At 43.5% G+C, this 21610-nt stretch overlaps 1 protein-coding gene across 6 annotated transcripts in view; it reads left to right on the top strand.

Annotated features, from left to right (window-relative positions):
* Window positions 1-21610, top strand: part of hivep1 (HIVEP zinc finger 1) — an 82828-nt gene that overhangs the window by 11104 nt on the left and 50114 nt on the right. Inside the window, exon 1 of one of the 6 annotated variants that reach the window (XM_041053331.1) lies at window positions 18444-18781. The exons of the other annotated variants lie outside the window; for them this stretch is intronic. Coding sequence (XP_040909265.1) covers window positions 18778-18781 — 4 coding nt within the window. The 5' untranslated portion in view covers window positions 18444-18777. Of the gene's footprint in view, window positions 1-18443; window positions 18782-21610 lie in introns of those variants that run through there. 6 annotated transcript variants of the gene reach the window in all.

The following is a 21610-nucleotide window of genomic DNA, read 5'->3' as shown; positions in this document are numbered from 1 at the left end:
TTTCAGTCTCAGTGGGTGGGAGTGTTTGGTTCTGACGATGGCTGTGCTGTTCATACTGCACATAATGTGCATACTGGATTATAATTATTTAAATGGTGCAGCTGGTAAAGTTTGGGCTGGTTTAACTTCTCAACCTCAACTTGGTTCTTTTGTCGTGCTGTGACATTTTGACCTGCAAAGGTTTGAGACGCGTTAAATAAACAATGACATTTCAACATTTTTTTCAGTGAACTCCTTTATCTAAACATCTAACCATGTGAAGCGAGTGGCTGGTTAGAACGGCTTTAAAGTTTGAAGGCTGCAGTTTTAGTCGTTAGCATAGTTAAAAATGTCAAAGTGATTTTGAATGAAGTTTCGAGTTCCAGTTTCACTTTGGCTGTCGATGCAAATTTAACAGCACAGCAGGTCTTCCCAAATGTTGAATGTTATGAACAGACAGATGTCATGAAAACACTGCATACAGTAACGAATGCTTTGAGAAAAAGAGAACTAAATGTCATTTGTAGGTTTTTTCCTCTTTTGAAAAATGGAGTGTATACAGATTATACTTTATATTTCCATACACAGAAAGTAGGAAGAATTTACATTTCAGTTCGATTTTAAATGTGCTGTAAGGTGATGAGCGAGCACTGCTGTGATTTAGACTGTTAATTAAAAAAACATTTTGCTTATGTAAATGCCTTGAGAGGTGCAGAGAAAGAGTTAACATCCTTGCCTCAGCGAATGGATTTTTACATGTTGTGTCATGCTTAGGCGGCCAGACCAGTGTTTCCGTACAGTCCCTTCAAATTACAGTGTGTGAATGCAGCAAGATTCACACAAAGGGAACTTCTCTCCCAGAGGCAGGAATAAACCGGGGTTTTAGCAACAGTAACTACAACAGACAGGCTGAAACTAGTTCAGGGATGTCTGTTTAACTTGGTGGTAACCTCAGAGAAGCTTTCACTTTGACAGAGAGGCAGAGCTGGGACAGGGAGGGACCGGGGACGGAGGGAGGGAGGAATTTTTATGGCCATATTTTGTGTGAATGAAATTGAATATGGTGCAAAAAAAAGGCTCACTTTGCCATCCTGAAATGTGGGTTAATGTCTATTCCTTCTTTTTAACGGAGGAATAAAAGCATATACTTCAGTGCTTTTTCACTGTGTGCTGGCTTTAATGGCAGGCACATCAGCTCATAGTTCAGACACGGCTAAATAAATTTTTGACGATGGAAAATGTGATTATCAGAGCCAGGAACTTGCACCCTTTTTCCATTTTCCGTGAACTCTGATTGTGAGGAGAATCTCACAGATGGCAATGTTTTTAAATCACCTTGGCCTTTGGCTAAGTGGAGGGCGGTCACTCCCTTCACGAGTCAGCCCTCAGGGTAGCTACATCATGGTGGCGAAGACGGGAACCTCCCTAACACCTGGTAACATCTGGTTCTGGGGAAACCAATTTGTCAGTGGGCTAATTTGTCAGGATTTCAAATGGATGTAATTATTATTTTATTATTATTTTTTTTTATGTCAACTCTTTTAGTAATCGATTGATTGTTCAAAGTCTATTTTTACGCAGAAATAGAAAAAAAACATTTGATTGTTCCATTGTCTCAAATTGGCTGCTACTAACCACTCATCGATTATTAAAATAATTTCTAATTATGTTTCAGCTCTGTTCAAAACTGCTCACAAAGACGGTGTTATATCAGGTCCGTGTTTTAACTTTAGCTTTTCTTTCTCCCACCTCACCTAAAACCATTTTCTGTTCACACTCTCAGTTTGAATGTCTGTCAAACTCTGTCTCTGTTTATGAGACACTGGTGACTAATACCGCAGCTAACACCACCCGCCTGCTTGTGCAGCAAAGGTCTTGCGTGTGCACGTACGTCTGTGCTTGTGTGTGTCTTCATTCGTTAAGTCGTGCACCTTCTCGTCTGTGCTGCGAGCGTCGCTCTGTGGAGGCAGCGATGTACTTTCTTGTGAGACAAAATGTTCTACAAATGATCAAGGCATCATTCATTTTTTTTTTTTATACCTCAGGCAGATGTGTGCGTGTGTGTGTCTGTTACCGTCATCCCACCACCCACTCTGCCATTTACGTACAACCCCCCTGAGGAGCAGATGACCTGCCTGTTTGCAGCCTCGTGTGTTTGTGTCCTGGGGTCAGTAACGAGGGCTTCTGCCCAATCAGTCAAATTATTGGGCTTAAACTTTTCAAACGGAGGCAGTAATGAAGGGCTCAGGCGGGCCGAGTTAAATTGGAGCTAACGAACGGTGACCAACTCGCACACACAAACACCTTTCTCCTCCACAGGTGCGCTTTTGCAGCCTGCAGAGCCACTTCCTGGAAACTTGGTTGAGCAGCATTGATGTTGGCAACTCAGAGAGGTGAGCGTTGGCGTTGGAGCGGGAATGATGAGTGGTCGTGGTGGTGGTGGTGGTGGGGGGACAGGGCGGGGGGCCGGCAGGATTTGCCTCTGCTCACGTCAGCACAGGGACCCAGAATAGTGGAAGAAATTCTCCCCGCGGTGGAGAAACAGGACCGATGCTGGAGCTGGATGTCACATTATTCGAAGATGTGCTCATGACACATCGAGGGGGCGGAGAGCTCCTATGTACAGTGACTGAGGATATATGTCATCTGCAGAGAAATGCCCCAACAAAACCTGCCTCTGTTAGACGGGGGCTGCTCGTTCCCAGGGGGTCCTTTTTTTTTTATGATTGTGGGGAAAATGTGACGCCAGTTAAGCTGCTGCAGTTAGAGGTTAAAATAAATAAATAAATAAACCTTTGGAAAAACTGCTCAAATTAAAAAAAAAAAGAAGAAGCTAACGTTGGCCAGCCGGAAACACTTAAAAGGGTGGTTGTGTGGGGGCGCTTTGCTGTGTGTGTAAGTATGTGTGCAGCTGCGTGTGTGTGTCTATGCAGAGCTGGCATTGCTTAATGGTTTGCACAAGCAAAGCCCAATGTAGGGGTTGCCAGGGAAACAGAGCAGCATGAGTCTCGGTCTGCAGGTGCTGTGCCTTGTGTCCTACTGCTGGAACCTCCTACGAATGTGGAGGGAGGGGAGAGAGGGGTAACAAGACGATGGAGGGCAGAAAAGGATTCTGGGGGGGGGAAAGAAAGCTCAGGGAAAACTGGTAAAAGCGGAGTAACAATCGAGGAAAGTTAGGATTATTACAGATAGGAATGTGAGTCTCACTTTGGTCTCTTTCCTTATTGAGCTGCAGTGAAGAGGAAATGGTATACTAATAAACCTCTGACACACACCCACTCGATTAAACTAATCTGGATGTATAAAGCCTTGCATTAGCTTCATATAAACTTTTGAATATAGTTTGGTTTAAAATAAACAGCTGGTAGTGCTAATTCTCCAGTCAGGTGCCATTAAACCACAGCAGAAGAAGAGTATGTCAAACCTCAAACGAAGGAAAACAGTGTAGAAAGCTTGGAAGTATAACGTTTATGTTTGTTCCACGTATTTAGCTCCACACAGATCTGATGTTTATGTGTCTTCAGCCGACAGTCAGTCGAGTTATAGATACACACGTTTTTCCACCGCAGTCAAGTGTAGAAACTTTTCTGCAATATTTTTATGCAATTTATTTCAATTTCCAGTGTTTTTGATCTGGTTTGTTTTAAGCTCAGATTGTAAATGCACCAAAAAAAAAAACAGGTGGATGGAAACACACTTTGTGAAGCCATAGAAAAGACACCTGTTTCTGAGTGACAAAACGCCGTCACTTCAGCAGCTTGCTGAAGCAATGCTACGTGTTCCCACGTCTGAAAAGGACTGAAGTGGAGGACCTCGCCAGCCTCGCAGCAGGTGACCTTAACCAGAGTCACACTCGTGCTGTCAGAGGAGGGTGGAGGGGAAAAAAAGACGAAACAGCTCTGAGAGCAGGGGGGAAAGCAACAATACTGTCAATTCAACCCCGAGTATCTGGCAGGGTGCGGAGCAGTGAGGTTTGACTGAGAAACGGGCGGAGGTGGCTGCATAACATCGCCGATTGTGTGGATGTCAGTTTAGATCTGGTGGGGAAAGCCGCTGTTTCCCCTTCTGTCCCATGAGTGACAAGCCCGGAGGTACATTCAGACATTTGTAGCTGGTTAAAAAGAAGAAGAGGAAAAAAAAAAAAACACTGCACTGCGATTCCCTCGCTCTCCTCATCATCATTTCTCAGAGAGTCAGAGTTCGTCTGGTCCAGTCGGGCTGTGCTCAGATCATGCATTGATTCATAAGGCTGTTTGAAGAGCTGCTGACTCTGACTCCTCTTTCTACATGTTCATGGACACACCCACTCTGCTGTTAGTATTAATGGGAGCAGTTTGCTGCAGCGACATAGTAGCTCTGTGTGTAATTAATTCATTGTCAGCGTCTTCATTCTGCAGGCTCAGACGTGCATGCATCTGGGACAGCGCTGCGTTTTCTTCAGCGATTATGCGCATTATGGTGAATTTAAGATCATGAATTGCATTAAAGTCTCTGCTCAGCCTTCAGGAGACCTTGTCCTTGACTCAAAGCGACAGGCCCTCTGCTGCTGTGCCCACCAGATGTTGAGGTGGAGGAGAGAGCAGGTGGGCAGACGGATGAGAAGGCAGAGGTTGCCTGTGTGGCTTCCTTAAGGTCAGGCCGTGGGCTGTATTTATCAACACTGACACTTGCTGTTTCTCTGCTGCGTGGGACGTCTGCCATCATCACTGCTGCACACCGGCCAATCAGAGCGCAGCTGTGTGGTTGTGCTTCTTGAGATTCACATGCATCAGGCAGGGGAATGACTAACTCCCAGGCCCCGTGGGAACGGTGGTTTGCTTACAGGCGACACATCGAAGACCCCGTCAGAAGAAATGTCAGTTTGCTTTCTTAAAAATCTCCACACAACAATTCTCTGCTCCATTAGAGATGATCCCATCGCCTCGCCTCACTGGGCCTTTCAGGCTGCTTTTTGTCCTCCCTCCCCTGAACACTCAGCGATGTGTGGAAAGTGAAGAAGCTCAGAGGGGAAATTTTAAGGAGGCTGTGCATTTAGCAGCACAACAAGCAATTTGAAAGGATCAGAGAAAAGTGCAGCAGACCTTTTTGTGTTGTGCGGCGAAGGATATTCTGCTGTGTGTTTGTTGACACAGCACAGCTGAGACAATAGTTGCTGATGGCAGTGCTAGCAAAACATCTTGTCTGCTTCTGCTCAAATGTTACACGTTGGGCCAAAAACAAGGCATCTGAGGTTTAGAGATGTTTGTCTGTCACTGTGGGCACAACATGGCTAGCTGCCCCCTCCCCCCTTTATGCTAAGCTAAGATAACCACATCATGGCTCCAGCTCCGGACTAAACCTTCAAATTAAGTCTGCGTTTACTTAAAAAAACAAACCCAAAAAACACGTCTTTTGTCGGCTGAGGCTGCAACGGTTTCTCACATTATCATATAATCTGCCCGCTGTTTTCTCGATTAATCGCTTGGTCCTCTCAATCTGTTAAAAAAATGCCTGCAGATTAATTTTGTGATTGTTTCATCAACTAATTGTTGATAAGCTCTAATGTGCGCATTTTCAAATAGAAGCCAAAGTTTTCAAGTGTTAAATGTCGTTGAGCAGCTCTACCAGAGGTTTGCCTAAAAAAAAAAAGTCTAAATTTATCTAATTTATCTAAATTTTTTTATAATCTGTGCCAGTTTTTGCTCATTACAGGACCAGCCTTGAGCCTGGGCCGTGGCCTCGTTTTCTGGGTCTGTGAGTTATGCATACATTCATGTAAAGGTTCAGTCAGAGTCTGGGGACACGCAGGCTTCAGTAGTCAGTCAGCAGAAAGCAGGATGCTGAATAATGGAGCTGAAAGCAATATAACTCCAGACTGAGGGCGTTTTACGGGAATCAGTGGACCCTTTGCATGTCAGCAAACAAGTTCCTTCTGTAGGGCCTCTTAAAAAAAAAAAAAAAAAAAAACACACAGGGGCCCCACCTCACATCACGAAGCCCTGCCTGTTCATTCATAAACTCGGCTCTTTGTTTTGATCGTTTCCTCACTGCTTGTGCAGGCCAGTTGCCGTCGGCAGGAAATATGTTGTTTCATCTGTGCAGTTTGTGTGTGTTTGTAAGGTATTGACTGAGTGAGGAGGCGGAGGAGGAGTGGGAGGAAGTCAGTGCTGTGTGCCCTGAAGTGTCTGTCAGTATCAGGGGAGGAGGAGTGTGGGGGTGAGGAAGGCGGCGGGGGTGGGGGGAGGCTGGTGGGTGTTCTTGGCTGGCCGGACCCAGTGGATTCCAGCGGGTCGATGGTGAAAGATTGAAAGCCCCCAAACAGTGAGTGAGTCATGAGGAAGGTTGAGCAGGGTCAGCGAGGCCAGGTCAATATTTTAAAGACGTACACACTGGCTGACGGACAATGCTGTACGCACACTCGTATTTATAGCGGAGGTCAGGAGGTTGTCGGCCATACTCGGCTCTGTGCTGGAGCGAGGACAGCAGTGACAGGTGGCAGTCAGGTGTGAGAACTGGAAGCCCAGTGCAGGGTAATCTGCAGGTCTTAGAGTCAAGTTGGAAATGTCTCATATTTCTTTTATTAGTTATGAAATGTTTCCGTATCTGATCGCGATCGGTGTTACGACCGCATCGGCTAAAATAAAGCCAATCAAAATCCGACCCTGCTCGTGTTGCAGCACGACTTCCGGGCTCTACGGGTTCTGCAGTTCCGTCACCTGGGTCGATGTTGTCCCTACAACAGCCACATTGGTTTTAAAACAGGTATTAACTTTCATCCTGTGTGGTATTGAAAATGCCTCACAGAGTCTTGACCTTAGCTTCATGAACCCTGCAGAAACCAAGACTGTCTGAGTTTGCGAAACTTGTGCTCTGCTCCCCTCCGAGGGGTCAAGCGGTCACATCAGACCTCCATCATGCGATTGTGTCAAGCTGAGTATCAGGTCAGAAGAAATAGCTTGGGTTTTTCTTTTTTTTTTGTTTCTAAATGGGAAGCTGGTCAGCCGTGCAGCAGCAGCAGCAGCACAGTGTTTCTACAGGCACCGAAAATGAAAACGGGGCAAAGCTGCAGTCAAGGATGGAGAAGGAGGCAAGTGGGGATGTGGATGGCAGAGAGCCAGAGCTGAAGGTGTGAAAGAGAGCGTGAAAGAATGATTTCAGGTTAAGAGAGCGATGGGGACAAACGTAAGGAGGGTTAATAGGGAGGCTGTGAAAATATGTGCAAGAGGGAGGAGTAGGAGGAGTAGGAGGAGGAGAAGAGGGGTGCCTGCCAGTTGGCAAAGCTACATCCTCTTGCGTAACGCGGGCCATCTCTTCCTTTAGCCGCTGTTGCCATGGGGAGAGATGGGGGGTTTCTGAGCTCCCGATGCCTCACGGGTGGGAGAGACTCTGGGGGAATTCTGAGCTGCGACGATTCCCAACTACCCTCCTCTAACAGCTCAGCGCTCGCTGAGGGAGATGGGTGACTGGTTATATTTTTAAACCTCAAAGCACTGCCCCTCCCCCCCCCACCACCCCAAACACATTTTAAATAAAAATAAAGAAGCTGCTGCCATGTGAATCTGTGCGAGAGAGTCATAAGTTGTTTGTGGGAACCTGCAGGGCGTCGGTGTGTGACTCAGGCTCTGGTTCAGGTGTGCCTTGTAAAATGAAATCCAGGCATTGTTTGGAACTCTGGCTTTATTTTCCATGTGCATGGCATGACTAACAGTGAGGCTCAGCAGAGTGTGCAGGTGTTGCTGCAGTTCGGTCGCTGTGTGTCTGATGGTGCGTGTGGGTGTTATGATCAGTGAAGATGGGGAACAGCCTTGGTCGGCGAGCGAGCGATGAAAGTTTTCAGACCCCTTCAGTTTTCTCCACACTTCATGTTGTAGATTTAACTTTAAATGCATGAAACCACCATCGTTGCCCATTAATCTAGACCCAACAACTTGTAGACCACAACTTGTATTCAGACCTTTAGCTGTGGCCGAGCAGGTTGAAAATTAAATATTCGTGAATAAATATTTGTCTATGAGAGCATCAGACCATTAGAAATAATTTGCCTTGTTGTCAATAATCCTTCAGTAAACTAAACTAACAAGTTAAAACTCGTCTGGCCTCCTTCTTCTCCTCACCACACTCCTCTGGAGATAAAAAGATTTATAGGCTACTTAAGAAGAGGTCGCAGTGTTGTATTTTCCCAGCATAGGGGAAAATATATAGATTGTACTGAGGATAAGAGCATTAATTAACACGTTTAATCCGCAGCCGAACAAAAATATAAAAACAACAGCTCCATAATGTGTTTGTGTGATATCAATTTTAATCACCAAAATGTTGAACTTTTCCTTTAATTGTTTGTTACTATTAAAGTAAATTTTATTCTTCTTTCTTCCAAATGATCAATTAATCGACTAATTGTTTCAGCTCTAATTTATTTAGTCTGTTGATTATCCAAACCCGGACTTTTGCAGCTGTATCACTGAACAGTGAACGTTTTCATGATATAAATATCACAACATATATCATGACAGATATTCTCCATATCATCCACTCCTGTAAAACCATCATGGTTTGCAGTCGTACTCGGCAGCTGATGTGGAGGCGGAGCTGCGTTCAGGTCCAGGTTAACCCCGCACGTCACACACAGTCCTCTGTCTCTCTCTCTCTGTCTGACTCTACACAGCGTTTGTCTTTCAGTGTCTTCTCCTATTAGCGCCTTCATTAGTCTCACCGTTGTGTGCTGCCTGCTTGCCCTGCACAGATAGGATCAATGCACAGAACGGATAGATGAGTATTTATAGCCTCTGCGGGGGAGTGGGAGGTTGTGCGCCACAAGTAGGTTAGCGGCTAATCTGATGTTGACAGTGTGTATGTGAGGGAGTTACGCGTATGGAGGAATTAGGGACCTGAGCCTCCATCCTGCTTTGTTTTGCTTTTCTTTTTTTTTTTTTTGTGGAAAGAGAGAGCACTGCTACTCAGCTGGGGGAAGTCAGAGCTCAGGCAGGGAGGGCTTTCCCTGAATTAGAGTAGGGATTAAAAAAAAAGAGGAGGAGAGAGAAGAGAGGAGAGGAGAGGAGGGGGGAGAGAAGGAACACGAAGGCAGGGAGGAGAAAGAAGCGTGGTTGCTGCACTGACAGTGGAGAAACCCGGGAGAAGTGAGAAGTGAAAGCACAGAGACACAGCTGTGTTGAGGACAGACGGCAGCCAGACGCTCGGCTTTCCGCTCTGCATTGGCATTTCACTTTTCTCCTCTTATTTTCCTTTTTTGTTTTTTCTTTTTTTGTTTTGTTTTGTTTTGTTTTGTTTTGTGGGAGACAGAGAGAGAGAAAGAGAGAGAGAGAGAGGCAGAGGAATGTCAGCGGTTATTGGTTGGTGTCTGGGTCGGGAATGTCAGGTGTTCCCCCATAAGCGTGTCTGAATCCAGGAGGGGGAAAAGCCAGCCAGCCAGCAGCCAGCTACTCTCAGAGAAAGTGTCGACTTTCTTTGGTTCACTTCTCCCTCCTAACAGGTATTGTGCAGCGCTGCGAGAGCTCGTCTTTGTGCTGATCAGTTTGTGTTTTATTCCTCGCTGCAGGCTTGTGTGTGTGTGTGTGTGTGTGTGTGTGTGTGTGTGTGTGTGTGTGTGTGTGTGGGCTTAGTTTCATTGTCTGTTTCCCAGTTGTTGTTTTTTTTTTTCTGTGCATCTCTTCTTCCTCATTTTCTCTTATGCTACATTACATCATATCCCTTCTCTTCATTTTGCTGAAGTTTGTAATCGTTCCCCCGCCTGCCTCTTTGTTTTCACTGGAGAAATGTATTTAAATTGATTATTTTTATTATTTTCTTTAGTAGCCACTACAGATTATTTTAATTATTGATCCTTCTGTAAATTATTTTCCCAATTATCTGGTGTGTGAAGTCAGATAGTGGTAAGAAAATGTCCACCACCATCTGCAAGAGCCCAAGGTGACGTCTTCTTATTGCTTTTTTTTTTTTTCTTGTTGTTAGAACCAGAGGTGCAGAACCTAAGCTGTGCAAGGCAAGTTTATATGTTTACATGTTTCAACAGGAGCTGTAAGCATTAAGATGTAAAGGAAACACAAGCCAGTTTTACTAAGACATAAATTTGAGCTTGCAAAAGCAGAAAACATTCACACTTCAGAAGCTGCAACCATGAAGTGTTTGGCATTAACCCAAACGATTAATCGATTACGAAAATAGCCACACATTTAATTTCCTGTGGCACGACTAATCAATTAATCAACTAACTGTCTCAGCTGAACTCATTTTACATTTTGAATTCAACAGAAAAGAGGCTGAATGTCATAAAGTAAATGAGCTTCTATCGTTAAATTATAATTATTTCATTATTATATTTCACACGAGCCGACAGTTTCCCACTGCTCGTCCATCTTCATTCCCACTTCTCTGAATATCAACAATGTCGGTCAGGGGGTTAACAGCTCCGGCGACTCACTAACCCCCCCTCCTGCCCCCCAGCACAAACCCGGCTCAGCGTCTCCTGTGCTCGTCAGCGGCGGCGTGTTCGTTCCTCTTCCTCTTCGTCCAGGCGGCTGCAGCAGCTGACACACCGCATGAGCGGGAGGACAGGATAAGCCTGTGTACTGCAGCCGGGGATGAGCTGGACGTGTTACGCAACAGCTCGGTCCAGAGATAGAGCAGAGCTGAACTTAGACACTTCTGACTTCTTCTTCCACACAACATGAGCTCATCAGGCTCACTTAGCTCCACTCCCTCTCCCCTACTGGGCGGCTTCATGTAAGAATAGATGCACCTATTATGGAGGAGCAGCGTTATGAGGTCAGCAACGAGCACTGGTGCATGCACTGTCTGTTTATTTGCACCGTCCTTTAGTTAACTGCTTTCCTTTTGTCTTTTCTGATGTAGTTTCTTTACGCTCTTTTGAATGCATCGTTTTTTTTAGCTCTCCTGGAAAAATCCGCCTCATCTGTGGCCTCAGCTAATCCTCCACAGTCGCAGGATTTCCTCTTTGCCACATTTACTCATTAAGGATGTTTCCACTCACCTGTTTTTATGCACATTTTCAATCTCCACAAACAATTAGAAAAAAAAAAAAAAAAAAAAAAGCCAGAGTGGAAACACCAGTGATTAAAAACTCGGCTGAGGTGGAAAAGTTGGTGTGACAAAAAAATGAAAGTGCAGTGGAAACAGACTGAGTGAATAAGTCATGACGCACATGAAGCATGTGACTTAAACGCTGACTCTTCAGCTCCAGAGGTGAAAAACATGGCAGATGTAAACAACAATAACGAGCTCAAAGGTGTGGAGTGATGCGGAAACTGCGCATTAATACATCAATCAAACTTTAAACAGTATGTTTTCCACGTCAGCCTCACAAACTGTTAAACTACTGTTCACATTTGTGGACGGAAACGCGCATTGATTCAGTTTCCTTTTCCCCGACTTCCTGAAATTTTTCGTTTAAACTGGAATGGAAACTTGGCTGTTGACTTGGAGGAAAACAATATTGGTAGTAGAGCTGCAGCAATAACTGGATTAATTAGTTTATTAAATGGATTAAATCTTCAACTATTTTGATAATTGATTGATAATTGAGTCGTTGTGAAGTGTCATATGTCAAGATGTGGATGTTCCAACGTCCTGAAGGTGAGAGTTCGTTGGTTGTTTGTCTTAAACTAAACCAAAAATCTTTGTTATTCAGCAGACAAAGTGATGGACAGGCAGAGGGAACCTCGCTGCCATCGAATGTAACTATCTTCACAACCGTCTGTACTTTGACATTCGGCTTCTTTTTTGTTAAATTGAAAAAGTCGACTGACAGAATATTAAATCTGCAACTATTTTGACAATCGATTAGTTTTTATTGTTATTTTTTCGATCAAAAATGCCAAAAGTTTGATGGTTCCAGCTTCTCGAATGTGACAGTTTGCTGCTTTTGTTCGTCTCACATTGATGGAAATTGAATAGGTTTTATCTTGAGCTCTAGAAAGTTGTGATGGACGTTTTTCACTGTTTTCTGATGTTTTATTGGCCAAACAATGAAGTGATAAAGAAAATAATTGTTAGTTGCAGCCCTAATTGGCACTGACACCAGCGTTGTGAGCATAACAGTTTGGTTTCATAAGACTCAGACATGATGTTGGCTACCACGTCCTCGTACTGTTTTTAAACTCTGATGTGATAGAAACGGAGGAGAGAGGAGTGGGCAGTGGAGGGATGGAGGCAGGGAAGGGGGAGGGAGGGATTGAGGGTGATAGAAATGGGAAAATGGGGGAGTAGAAGAAGGTGATGAAGATGGAAGGACACGGAAAAGAGGGAGGAGAACGGGAAGACAAGGTGGGGAAATTGAGGATTGAGAAAATATAAGGACGGGGGAGGAGGAGGAAGATAAAAAGACAGTGAGGGAACGCCATGTCTCTCGCGCTCAGCGTAGTTATGTAACGTTACCTCCTGCCTACTGCTGATGGCAGAGGAAAGCATGGAGTAACAGCACTGAATGGCTTGTAGGTGGGTGGCAACAACAACACCACAGAGGAAGAAGCGGTGGTGGCAGCGTCCATCATATCAAGGGCCAAAAAAAAAGATACGTGTAATTCCCAGAATTCAGCCTGCTGCAGCGTGATGGTCGGCGTCGTTCGCCAGACTGTCGAAACCTGCAACATCTCAAGAAACAGGGACAACATACCTAAAATAAGATGTCAGGGATTAAGGAGATAAGATCAGTAGATCTATATTGAAAATAATTGCCAGTTACAGCCCTAATTTGTCATCTGGCAGCCAGTTTGCAGGGTAATGAGAGTCTATTCACTTTAGGTGGTAACTGTAATATGATAATCTTTAAATGCCTTACATACACTTTTTGGACCATGCTGGTCACCATACAGTCCCTGAGGCCTGTTTCTGTAAAAAGAAAAGTGGACGTTTAGAGCTTGTATTTTTTTTCACAGTTTAATTCGCTCAGAAGGTTAATTCCTGACACCCTTGCTCACGCTCCACTGGCTGACACACACGGGGCTGTCTGTTGTGGCCATCGTCGAGACATGTCCCTCTGTGTTTACATGCAGGACCAGTCATGTATACGCGAGAGCGTGTATGTGCTAAATGAGCTATAAAAGCAGATGGCTGTCTGGCGGCATCCACTGAGAGAGAAACCAGAGAGAGCCTCAGAGCAGCTGCAGGAAAGCCCTGTGGGAGTCTACAGAGCCGGCCACCGGTCTCTCCGGGGCGAGCCGACGGCGCGCTGTAACAACACACTGTATGACAGAAACACACAGCTATGTACGTGAAAAGCTCCCAGTGTGTATCCATGTTGGATTACATCACTGAATAACTTCCATGAAATTCAACCTGTGAAAGCTTCTTTTGTGAGGAATCTTTACGACGTCTCATTTCATGGTTTCAGTGATGCTGTTGCACAGATTGGCTCGTGCTCGGGATGTTCTTCTTCTGTCGATTTGAAACCACGCCGCCAGCAGTAGCACGAATCCTATCACTTCACAGCAGTTTCATGTAGTGAGCACAGCTCGTCTTGTGGAAACGGTTGTGTAATGTTTGTGAGTGTGTGTGAGTTTGAAAGACATGCACCATGGCTGGGTTAATGAAAAATGCTGCACAGCTGCATTATTGGAAATGTTGGAGGGAAGCACTGAATGTCAGGCTATCTCACCCCCCCCCCTCCAAAAGTTTTTCTGAATCTCAACTGTCGTACATTCAGGTGTGCAAAGACTTCTATTTTTGAGAATAATGGTTTTATTGTACAATAATACAAACATTAGCTGCTTCTAGCTTCTCAGCTGTGAGCTGCAGCTCATACTGGTGGAGCTCTTGATTAATTTCTTGATTAATTGATTTAGTTTTGTTCATAAAATGTCAGAAAATAACAAAAAAAAAAAAAATACCCGTCAAAAGTTCCCAGAACCAAATGTTCTGTTTACAGTTCTATACAACAGAGGAAAAAACAGCAAATCCTAACATTTGAAAAGTGGAACAAACAAATGTTTGACATTGTTCCTTAAAAAAAAGTGTTTACAGCTCGAAATAAGAACTGTGCCTTCACTCCTCAGTTACGATAAGAAAAAAGGATTTGTTTGAATTTAATCATCATGTGTTTCATGTCGTTAACATGCCTCACATGTTTCCATGCACAACGCCTCGCATACACTGTTCCAGCGATCACAACAGCCTTCATTAACATCTCAGCTCCTCCCCTGAGGGAGAGCAGTGGGAGGCGGCGGACGGTGGAGAGTGATGGTTGAGAGATCGGCCTTGTTTTGCAATCAACACAGCAAAAAAAAGAGGGGAGAGGAAAGGGGGGAGAGAAAAGGGGGAAGGAGAAAGAGAATAGGTGAGAGCCAGCCGAGAATCCGAGGCTGAGTCTGAGCAGGATCTGACTGCTGTTTTGTAAGATGATCAACAACCTCGTGCTCCTTCAGATCCTGGTTTCCTGTACAGACTCGCTGCCTTTTGTTTCACTTGTCCTCATAAGCTCCAGATCTACTTAAAAGTTGTCTCTTTTCCTAGAAGGCTCGGCGGTTGTCCTAGTCTCTCGTCCTCCGTAGCGAGGATGGCGCTGCGATTAGATTCAGGGATACGAAAGCAACATCTGTCAGGCGGATGAAACTTCCTGGCCGGCATCGTGTTAGATTCCTCTGATTGGGCTTCTCTGGAATTTCTGAACATTTCCCCAAAAATGGGCCTCGACAGCTGGCAGGCGGTGGAACAAATGTTCAGATCCTTTACCGAACTAAAAAGCACCAATACATTAATATAAACATGCTCCATTACTAGAAAAGTCCTACAGTAAATGTATGTAAAGTATCAAAGTAAAGATACTTCATCTGCAGTAAAATGTCCCCTGTGACTGATATATTATTAGACATGACATTAACACATGATTAATACTGATGCATCAGTTTGTAAGCAACATTTTTCTGTTTTAGTTGTTCAAAGTGGAGGGAGTTTACCTACTTTATATATAGTTCAGTCCAGTGTTTTCCAAACTTAGGGGTGAGGCCCTTACAGAGGGTCACCAGATAAATCTGAGGGGTCGTGAAGTGAATGATGGGAGAAGAAAGAGGAACAAACAAAGTTCTACGGCACAAATCTGTTTTCTTTTTTCTGGCTTCTGCTCTAGTCTTTGCCTTTTGGTGAAACATTGGATAATTTGAACTTTGAACATTTAAATGAAACCATGTGAGAAGAGACGTCTGAAAAGTGACAACCGGGCCCCGAGCAGACACAGCTTTTTTTTTTGTAAGCAGTCACAAACCAAACACTTTTAATTTTTAACAGCGTGTTATGTTCTGTGACTATCTTTTGAAGTTTAATATGATGAGTAACCAGTTACAGATACATGTAGTGGAGTAAAAATCACTATATTTACCTCTGAAGTGTTGTAGAGCAGAAGTGTAAAGTTTCATAAAATGAAAATACTCGGTGCAAGTGGCTTCAGATCGGCCGTCAGTGACAGTGCTGGTCTCAGGCCTCGGCTCGACACTTTGCTTCTGATAAAAGTCGAGCAGAATCGTTCTCATTTCAGAGGGAACAGAAGAGCGTCTGTATGTGGCCGGTGTCTGCGTCTGAACGCATTTTTCTGATCATGACCGTATGCATCATTAAGGAGGCCAAGTGAGAAGAAGGTCACGATGGGAGCCCTCTGAATAGAGAGAGGGATGCGTCTAACTCTGCGGCCGAGTTTTGTTATTCATCAGCCCTCCCCGTGCGGTTTTGGATTGGTTTCAGTTTGGTATTCAGAGTATGACGGGGTCAGCGTGGGCGGCTGCTTGTATGCAGAGAGGACAGGAAATTTTTGGCAACAAATGCAATTCAGTTCATGGCTGTTCTGTTGCTGAATGGCTGAGGACGTGTGCATGTGTGTCTGATTCCGCTCATGTGTGTGTTTGTAGACATCTTTAACCTAATGGACACCCGGCGCACCGAGGGCAGGGTATTAGAGGTTACTAGCTGGATTACTTCATTCAGGCTCTGTTGCATTATCACCAGCTCAGCTGTCATTAACTCAGATGTTCCCACAGGGATGAGGCAGTGTGTCCTCCACTGCTCTCCTCACTTTCTGCAAACACACACACTGACATGGGGCAGTGTCTGCAGAGTGATCCCTCTTCAGGTCATTTTTAAGAACAGTAGAGGTTCAGCACCAACCCGTGTGAGTGAGTCAGTGCTTATTTTTGTTTTCAGCCCACTAACACCAACTTTACGCTGTTGCTCTGGCCGGCCTAATTACAGAGTACGATGTTGATCCTGGAGTTTTTGCCTGTGAAGTATTTATCTTCTGTACCCCGGCGGTGACACTGCAGAAAGTGCCTGGTCATGGTGTTTGTTGTCCCTGGCCTACGTAAATATTATCTGATTTTCTGAACCTCTTTTTGCGGTCAAGCTGCAAAACCGTCAGAATTCCCCATAATGACCAATCTGAAAATAAACCAGAGGGAGCTTCCCCTTTTTTTTTCCCCCAGGCCTCAGCACAGTACAGTGAGTTTAAAGGAACAAGCGAGCATCACTCAGGGAGATGCTTTTGTCATTTAACACCCGGTTAGTCATGTTTATGTAACACAGCAGGCTGAGCGTTGGTTGTCTGCCCTGAGCGGGGTGAATCCCCTCCTTAAAATATCGACCCCGGTCCTTTTAAAAGCTCACAGTGAGCCCTCCCCACTGACCCTGCAGCTTTATCTCGGCCTGTCAGTGTCAACACCGTCCTGTCAGTCAGTCACCGTTTTACCAGGCGGCTCTGCTACTCTTTTAAGAGCTTCAGCTGAGAGGTACAATTTAATATTGACTTGAAAAAAAAAAAAAACCTTTCACAAGATCCTGCAGTTTTCCCAGCCACTTCCAGACTCTTGGTTTTGCGCCCACACACAGCCTTTTTTGGAGTTAAAAAGAAAAACAATATTGCTGCTGGGTGTCTCCGTTTTCCATGGATTCCCTCAGTTAAAATAAAGAACAGCAGTGGTTTGCTGTTTTTTAAGACAAAGCAAAGGAAACGTTTATTTATTTATTCTGGATATTAAAAAGGGCTTCACATTAAATCAAGTCAAATTCAGATCAAACCAAATTTAACTTTATTATCTACAGAAGGAAATCCACGTTAGAGGTCCAAAAAAAAAAGAAGAAAAAGCAAGCAACAGGAAAGAAAAGGAGAAAAAAAAAAATGCTACAATTAAAAACCCAAAAATGTGTTTTGCTTATTGTTACCACTCTTCCAGTGGTAATCCAGAGCCCAAAAATATTCAGTTTACTGTCAGTAGCAATACCAGAGCCACCTGACTGGTTGGCAATGGCAAACAACGCCTCAGCGTAATCAGTCTGTTAATTTTGAGGAAATTATGCTCATAACATGTAACGAGTAACGGCATAAATTGTAGAAATGTAGTGAAGTAGAAAGTACAGATAATTGCTGCAAAATGTAATGGAGTAAAATCAAAAGTATGCATTATTATTTTTTACTTAAAGTACAGAAGTACTTAAGTACAGTAACGAAGTACAAATACTTTGTTACATTCCACCACTGGTTATGACAAAGAAAAAGCATCAAATCCTCACATTCAGTATTTTTACTCACAAAAAACTGAAATGATTAGTCGTCAAAATGGCTGCAGATTCAGTTTTGTTCAGTGGACTAATCAGTTAATTGACTGATTGTACTTTTCAGTAAAGTGGGAACTTTTTATCCAGTAGTTAAACATCTGAAACAAAAAAATATGTGTATAGATTCGTGCGTTTTCATGCGTCTTACAACATGTCAGAAGGGGATCTGTCTTAGCAAGTGAAACTATACAACTGCCAACACGCAACCTCACTCTTGAAAAGGAACTGAAAGACGAGCTGTAGGGTCAGAGTTGGAGGTGTTTACCAGGCTTTATTTTTTAACCTCCGAGTCTTTCTCACCAGGCGAGTGAACTGTTTGGTTGCCCAACATTTAGCACGGGCACGTTAACTTCCTCCCCTTCAAGCACAAACAGAAAGGAGACTGAGAGCAGGATCCCCTTGAGGGTGCCAAAACCGGTTTAAGTGACGTCACCCGGCCCGCTCTGTTTGGGCAGGCTCCCCCCCCCCCCCCCCCCCCCCTCCACCTCCCTTCCTCCCCTCTCTTCTCTCTTTCTGGGCCTTACAGGAATTCCCCTCCTCGTCACATTATTCTGAGGAAACCGCTGGTTACGCCCCACGTCGCTGCAGAGCCACAGCTGATAGGGTAGGGTGGAAACACAGACTTGTGACTGCTTGTGTTGACACAGTAGTATGTGTGCACTTGTTGTTCTTTCTCAAGTTGCCTTTTGTTCCTGAACAAAAGGAGTCGCTGAGTGTTTGTTCCATGAAACATCAGCAGAGTCCCGGGTAAGAAGTGAACATTTTGTCCTATAGATGATTGTAAAGCATTTGCCAACAAGCACACAGAGATATGTTGCATTATTTTCTGTTGTAAAGTGACTGTTTGCCCTGAGCTGAGTGGGACTTTGAGGTCAGAGGTGTGTCTGTGTGTGTGTGTGTGTGGTTTTTTTTTTTTTTTTTTGAGTCTGGGCTGGGAAGATCCGAGCGCTTCTGAAAGCCACCGTAACGTCCACGGTAACGTCTCTGCTGTCGTCAGGCTGACTGAGACAGCTCTCGTCAGCGTGAACAACACAGACAGGAAGCAGTCAGCGTGCTGTCACTCAGCCGTGGCGCCACGGTAACCAACAACAAAGTGGGCAGTGGGACAGTTGAGTCTGAGGATCCACGCTGTGTTCTGAAAGTGTTTCTCTTCCGCTGTCGTTCGTGCAGTTCAGTAGAAAGCGGCGCTGCTTTCTGTTTTGATTTGACAGGCCCTGCGGGACGCCAGGCAGCTCTATAGAAAACAGACTGATGTGTAAGTCCTGAGTTTAATCTGTCTTCAAGTTTGACTTGTTAATTATTACCTTAAAGCTCTCTGTCTCAGTGGCTGCATGACCTACAAACTTCTCTTAAAGAAATGTTTTTCTACCAGGTGCTTAACTTTTGTGCATAGGAACAAGTAAAACCTTTACAGATTATTTGTTAATTAACATTCAGGCTGCAACTAACAGTTATTTTAATTATCGTTTAAAATGGAAAGTATTTTCTCAATTACTCAGTTATTTATTACAAATGTAGTTTTGTTGAACGAGTGTCAGTGTAATTCAGACATGAAGTTAATTCTTGATCTTAAAAACAGAAGCTGGCAACACAGTCTCACCACAGGGTCCATTGAGCAGCTTTTGATCACATTACATGATCCTCATCAGCAGGTGATAGTCGCCCAGCTGTCATAGAATTTACTTTTTCGTTAAATCTCATCAAATCTCCATTATCCTCATTGTTCATTTTATACCTGCAGTGTTTATCTTATTGTTGTTGTCCTCATTGTACAGATGATGGATTATTCAGAACAAATGACAAATCAGAATCAGAATCAGAAAAACTTTATTAATCCCCGTAAGGAAATTCTTTTGTTACTTACAAACTCCCAATTGAAAATGAAGAAAAGACGAAAATTGCTCATAGACTGTCTAGTAAGAGAAAAATGTTTCTAAAATAAATAAGTGAAGTGAAACAAAAAATAAAAGAATAGTATAATGAAAATCAATTAAAAATCAAGTAAAAATATTGCAATAAATAATGAAAATCAAGTAAAAATATTGCAATAAATAATGAAAATCAAGCAAAAATTTTGCAAAATGAACTTTAACTGTAGCTTAACAAGTCATATTAAGTATGTTCAAGTATCCAAGTCACAATTTAAAAAAAAGTAGAATCACAAAAATAAATGTGTTAACAATGTTAAACAAAAAAAATAACAAAATAAAAAACAGATTCTAATGTTTCTGAGCACTTTTACAGAGTCCTCATTCGTGTTGGCTGCAACTGAAAACTTCAGAAAAGCTACTGAATGTATGTTGTGGTGAGATATTACAAAAAATATTCAGTTTACTATCAGGTTCACATGTAAGAGGCTGAAAGCAGCTTTTCTGTCAGTGTATCGTGGATTAGTCGACTGCGTCATGATGATCACAAAACACATGAAAGGTCATTTTACAGTTTGAACTGCAGATGACAACCCCCCCTCACCACCACCGCCACCACTGACACAAATGAAACGTGCTTCCTGTCTCATGAGGCCCGTTGAAGCGTCACTTGACGACACATCGGCATCCGTGTTGTTACTTCTGTGTCAGGGCCCTCACAACCCGGGGGGGTGGTGGAGTGTGTGCATGTGGATGCAGTTTGGCGTGCAGCTTGTTGTAGTTACAGATTTTTTTTTTTTTTTTAGCCTCCGCACAGAAAGAGGTGGGTGTTTGTGTACAGTCGAGGGCTCGCTGCTGAAGTTCAATGACTGTTTCACGTCTTATCTGAAACAGTTTGGCTCAAACTCTGACACAAACCAAAAGTGAAAAGTTGCTCAGAGTTCAGTTAGACTTCTTTTTATAGAACGCTCAGTGGAGACGATTAGTCAACAACTTTTATCAAAAAAAGGCCAAACTTTCTCTAGTTCCACTTTCTTAAAAGTCAGTTCATTTACTTGGTTAGTACTCTACGTGTACTGTACTACTAATTGTTCTGTAGTAAAATTTTTTCAGGTACTTGTTCTGTACTGGAGTGTTTGCATTTCATGCCACTTTCTACTTCTGCTTCACGACATTTCAGAGGAACGTGTTACTTTTTACAGTGGTTTCTGGTTTGTTCATAAATTAAGGTTTTACAAACAAAATGTATGAAGAGTTTTTAAAATATGATGCACTGTCAGAGGTTAAACTACTCAGCTGTATATAAAATTAGAGCTGAAACCCTCAGTTGATAATTGATTAGTAAATTGCAACTCTTTTGATAACTGATTACTTGTTTTTTTCGTGAATAACTTACAAACATTTAATTTCTTCAGCTTCTCAAACGTGACTGTTATTAACTTTGAGCTCTAGGTATTTGTAATGAGTATTTCTCTCCTGCTGATCAAGGAAACAATCAGCAGATTTATCCATAATAAAAATAATCATAATAATCTAATGATCATTTATAATAGTATAACACTGACAGGGGCTATTTAATGTATACATGATATGTACATTTCGTAAAATACTTTTACTTTTGATCCCCAGATTGTGAAGTACTGAGGTAAACAATTTGTAGATTAGGCAGAAACAAAAAAAGAGTGAAGAGATTAATCAATGATGAGAATAATCATCAGCTGCAGATTTTACTCTTGTGATGTATTTAATTACATCCTACGCACACAAGACAGGCTTCTCACCTTCCATGCTTTGCCACTGTGAGGGAAGGAAATCATTACTTGCCGTTGCTTGTCTCTGCGTTTCTGTGTTGTGTTTGGAAGTCTGGCTCTGCCTCGTCTATTTTTGTGCAGGCAGATTTTAGGGGAAGGTTAAATGCGTGCCTGGTCTGAAAAAGATGGAAGAGGTAACATTCACATTCACGTTCATCTCCGCCTGCGCTATTAAGCCACCCCCCTGCACACACACAAACACACACACGCACACAGTATTCTACCCACCCAGTAGATTTCTCGTTATATCAGTTTTTTTCACAAGGGTGCCCACGCAGTCCCAATAATCAGTGGCCTCCAGTCTGCTGCTTCTTCCACCTACAGCTTCCTGCGGGGGCAGCAGTACTGTACAGATACCGCACCAAACCACTGTCTTTGTCTGTGTGTGTGTGTGTGTGTGTGTGC

Source organism: Toxotes jaculatrix, chromosome 13 (genome assembly GCF_017976425.1).
Source record: "Toxotes jaculatrix isolate fToxJac2 chromosome 13, fToxJac2.pri, whole genome shotgun sequence".
NCBI classification, from domain to species: Eukaryota; Metazoa; Chordata; class Actinopteri; family Toxotidae; genus Toxotes; species Toxotes jaculatrix.
Note: the sequence above shows the minus strand (reverse complement) of the source record. Positions and strands in the feature narration are given on the sequence as shown.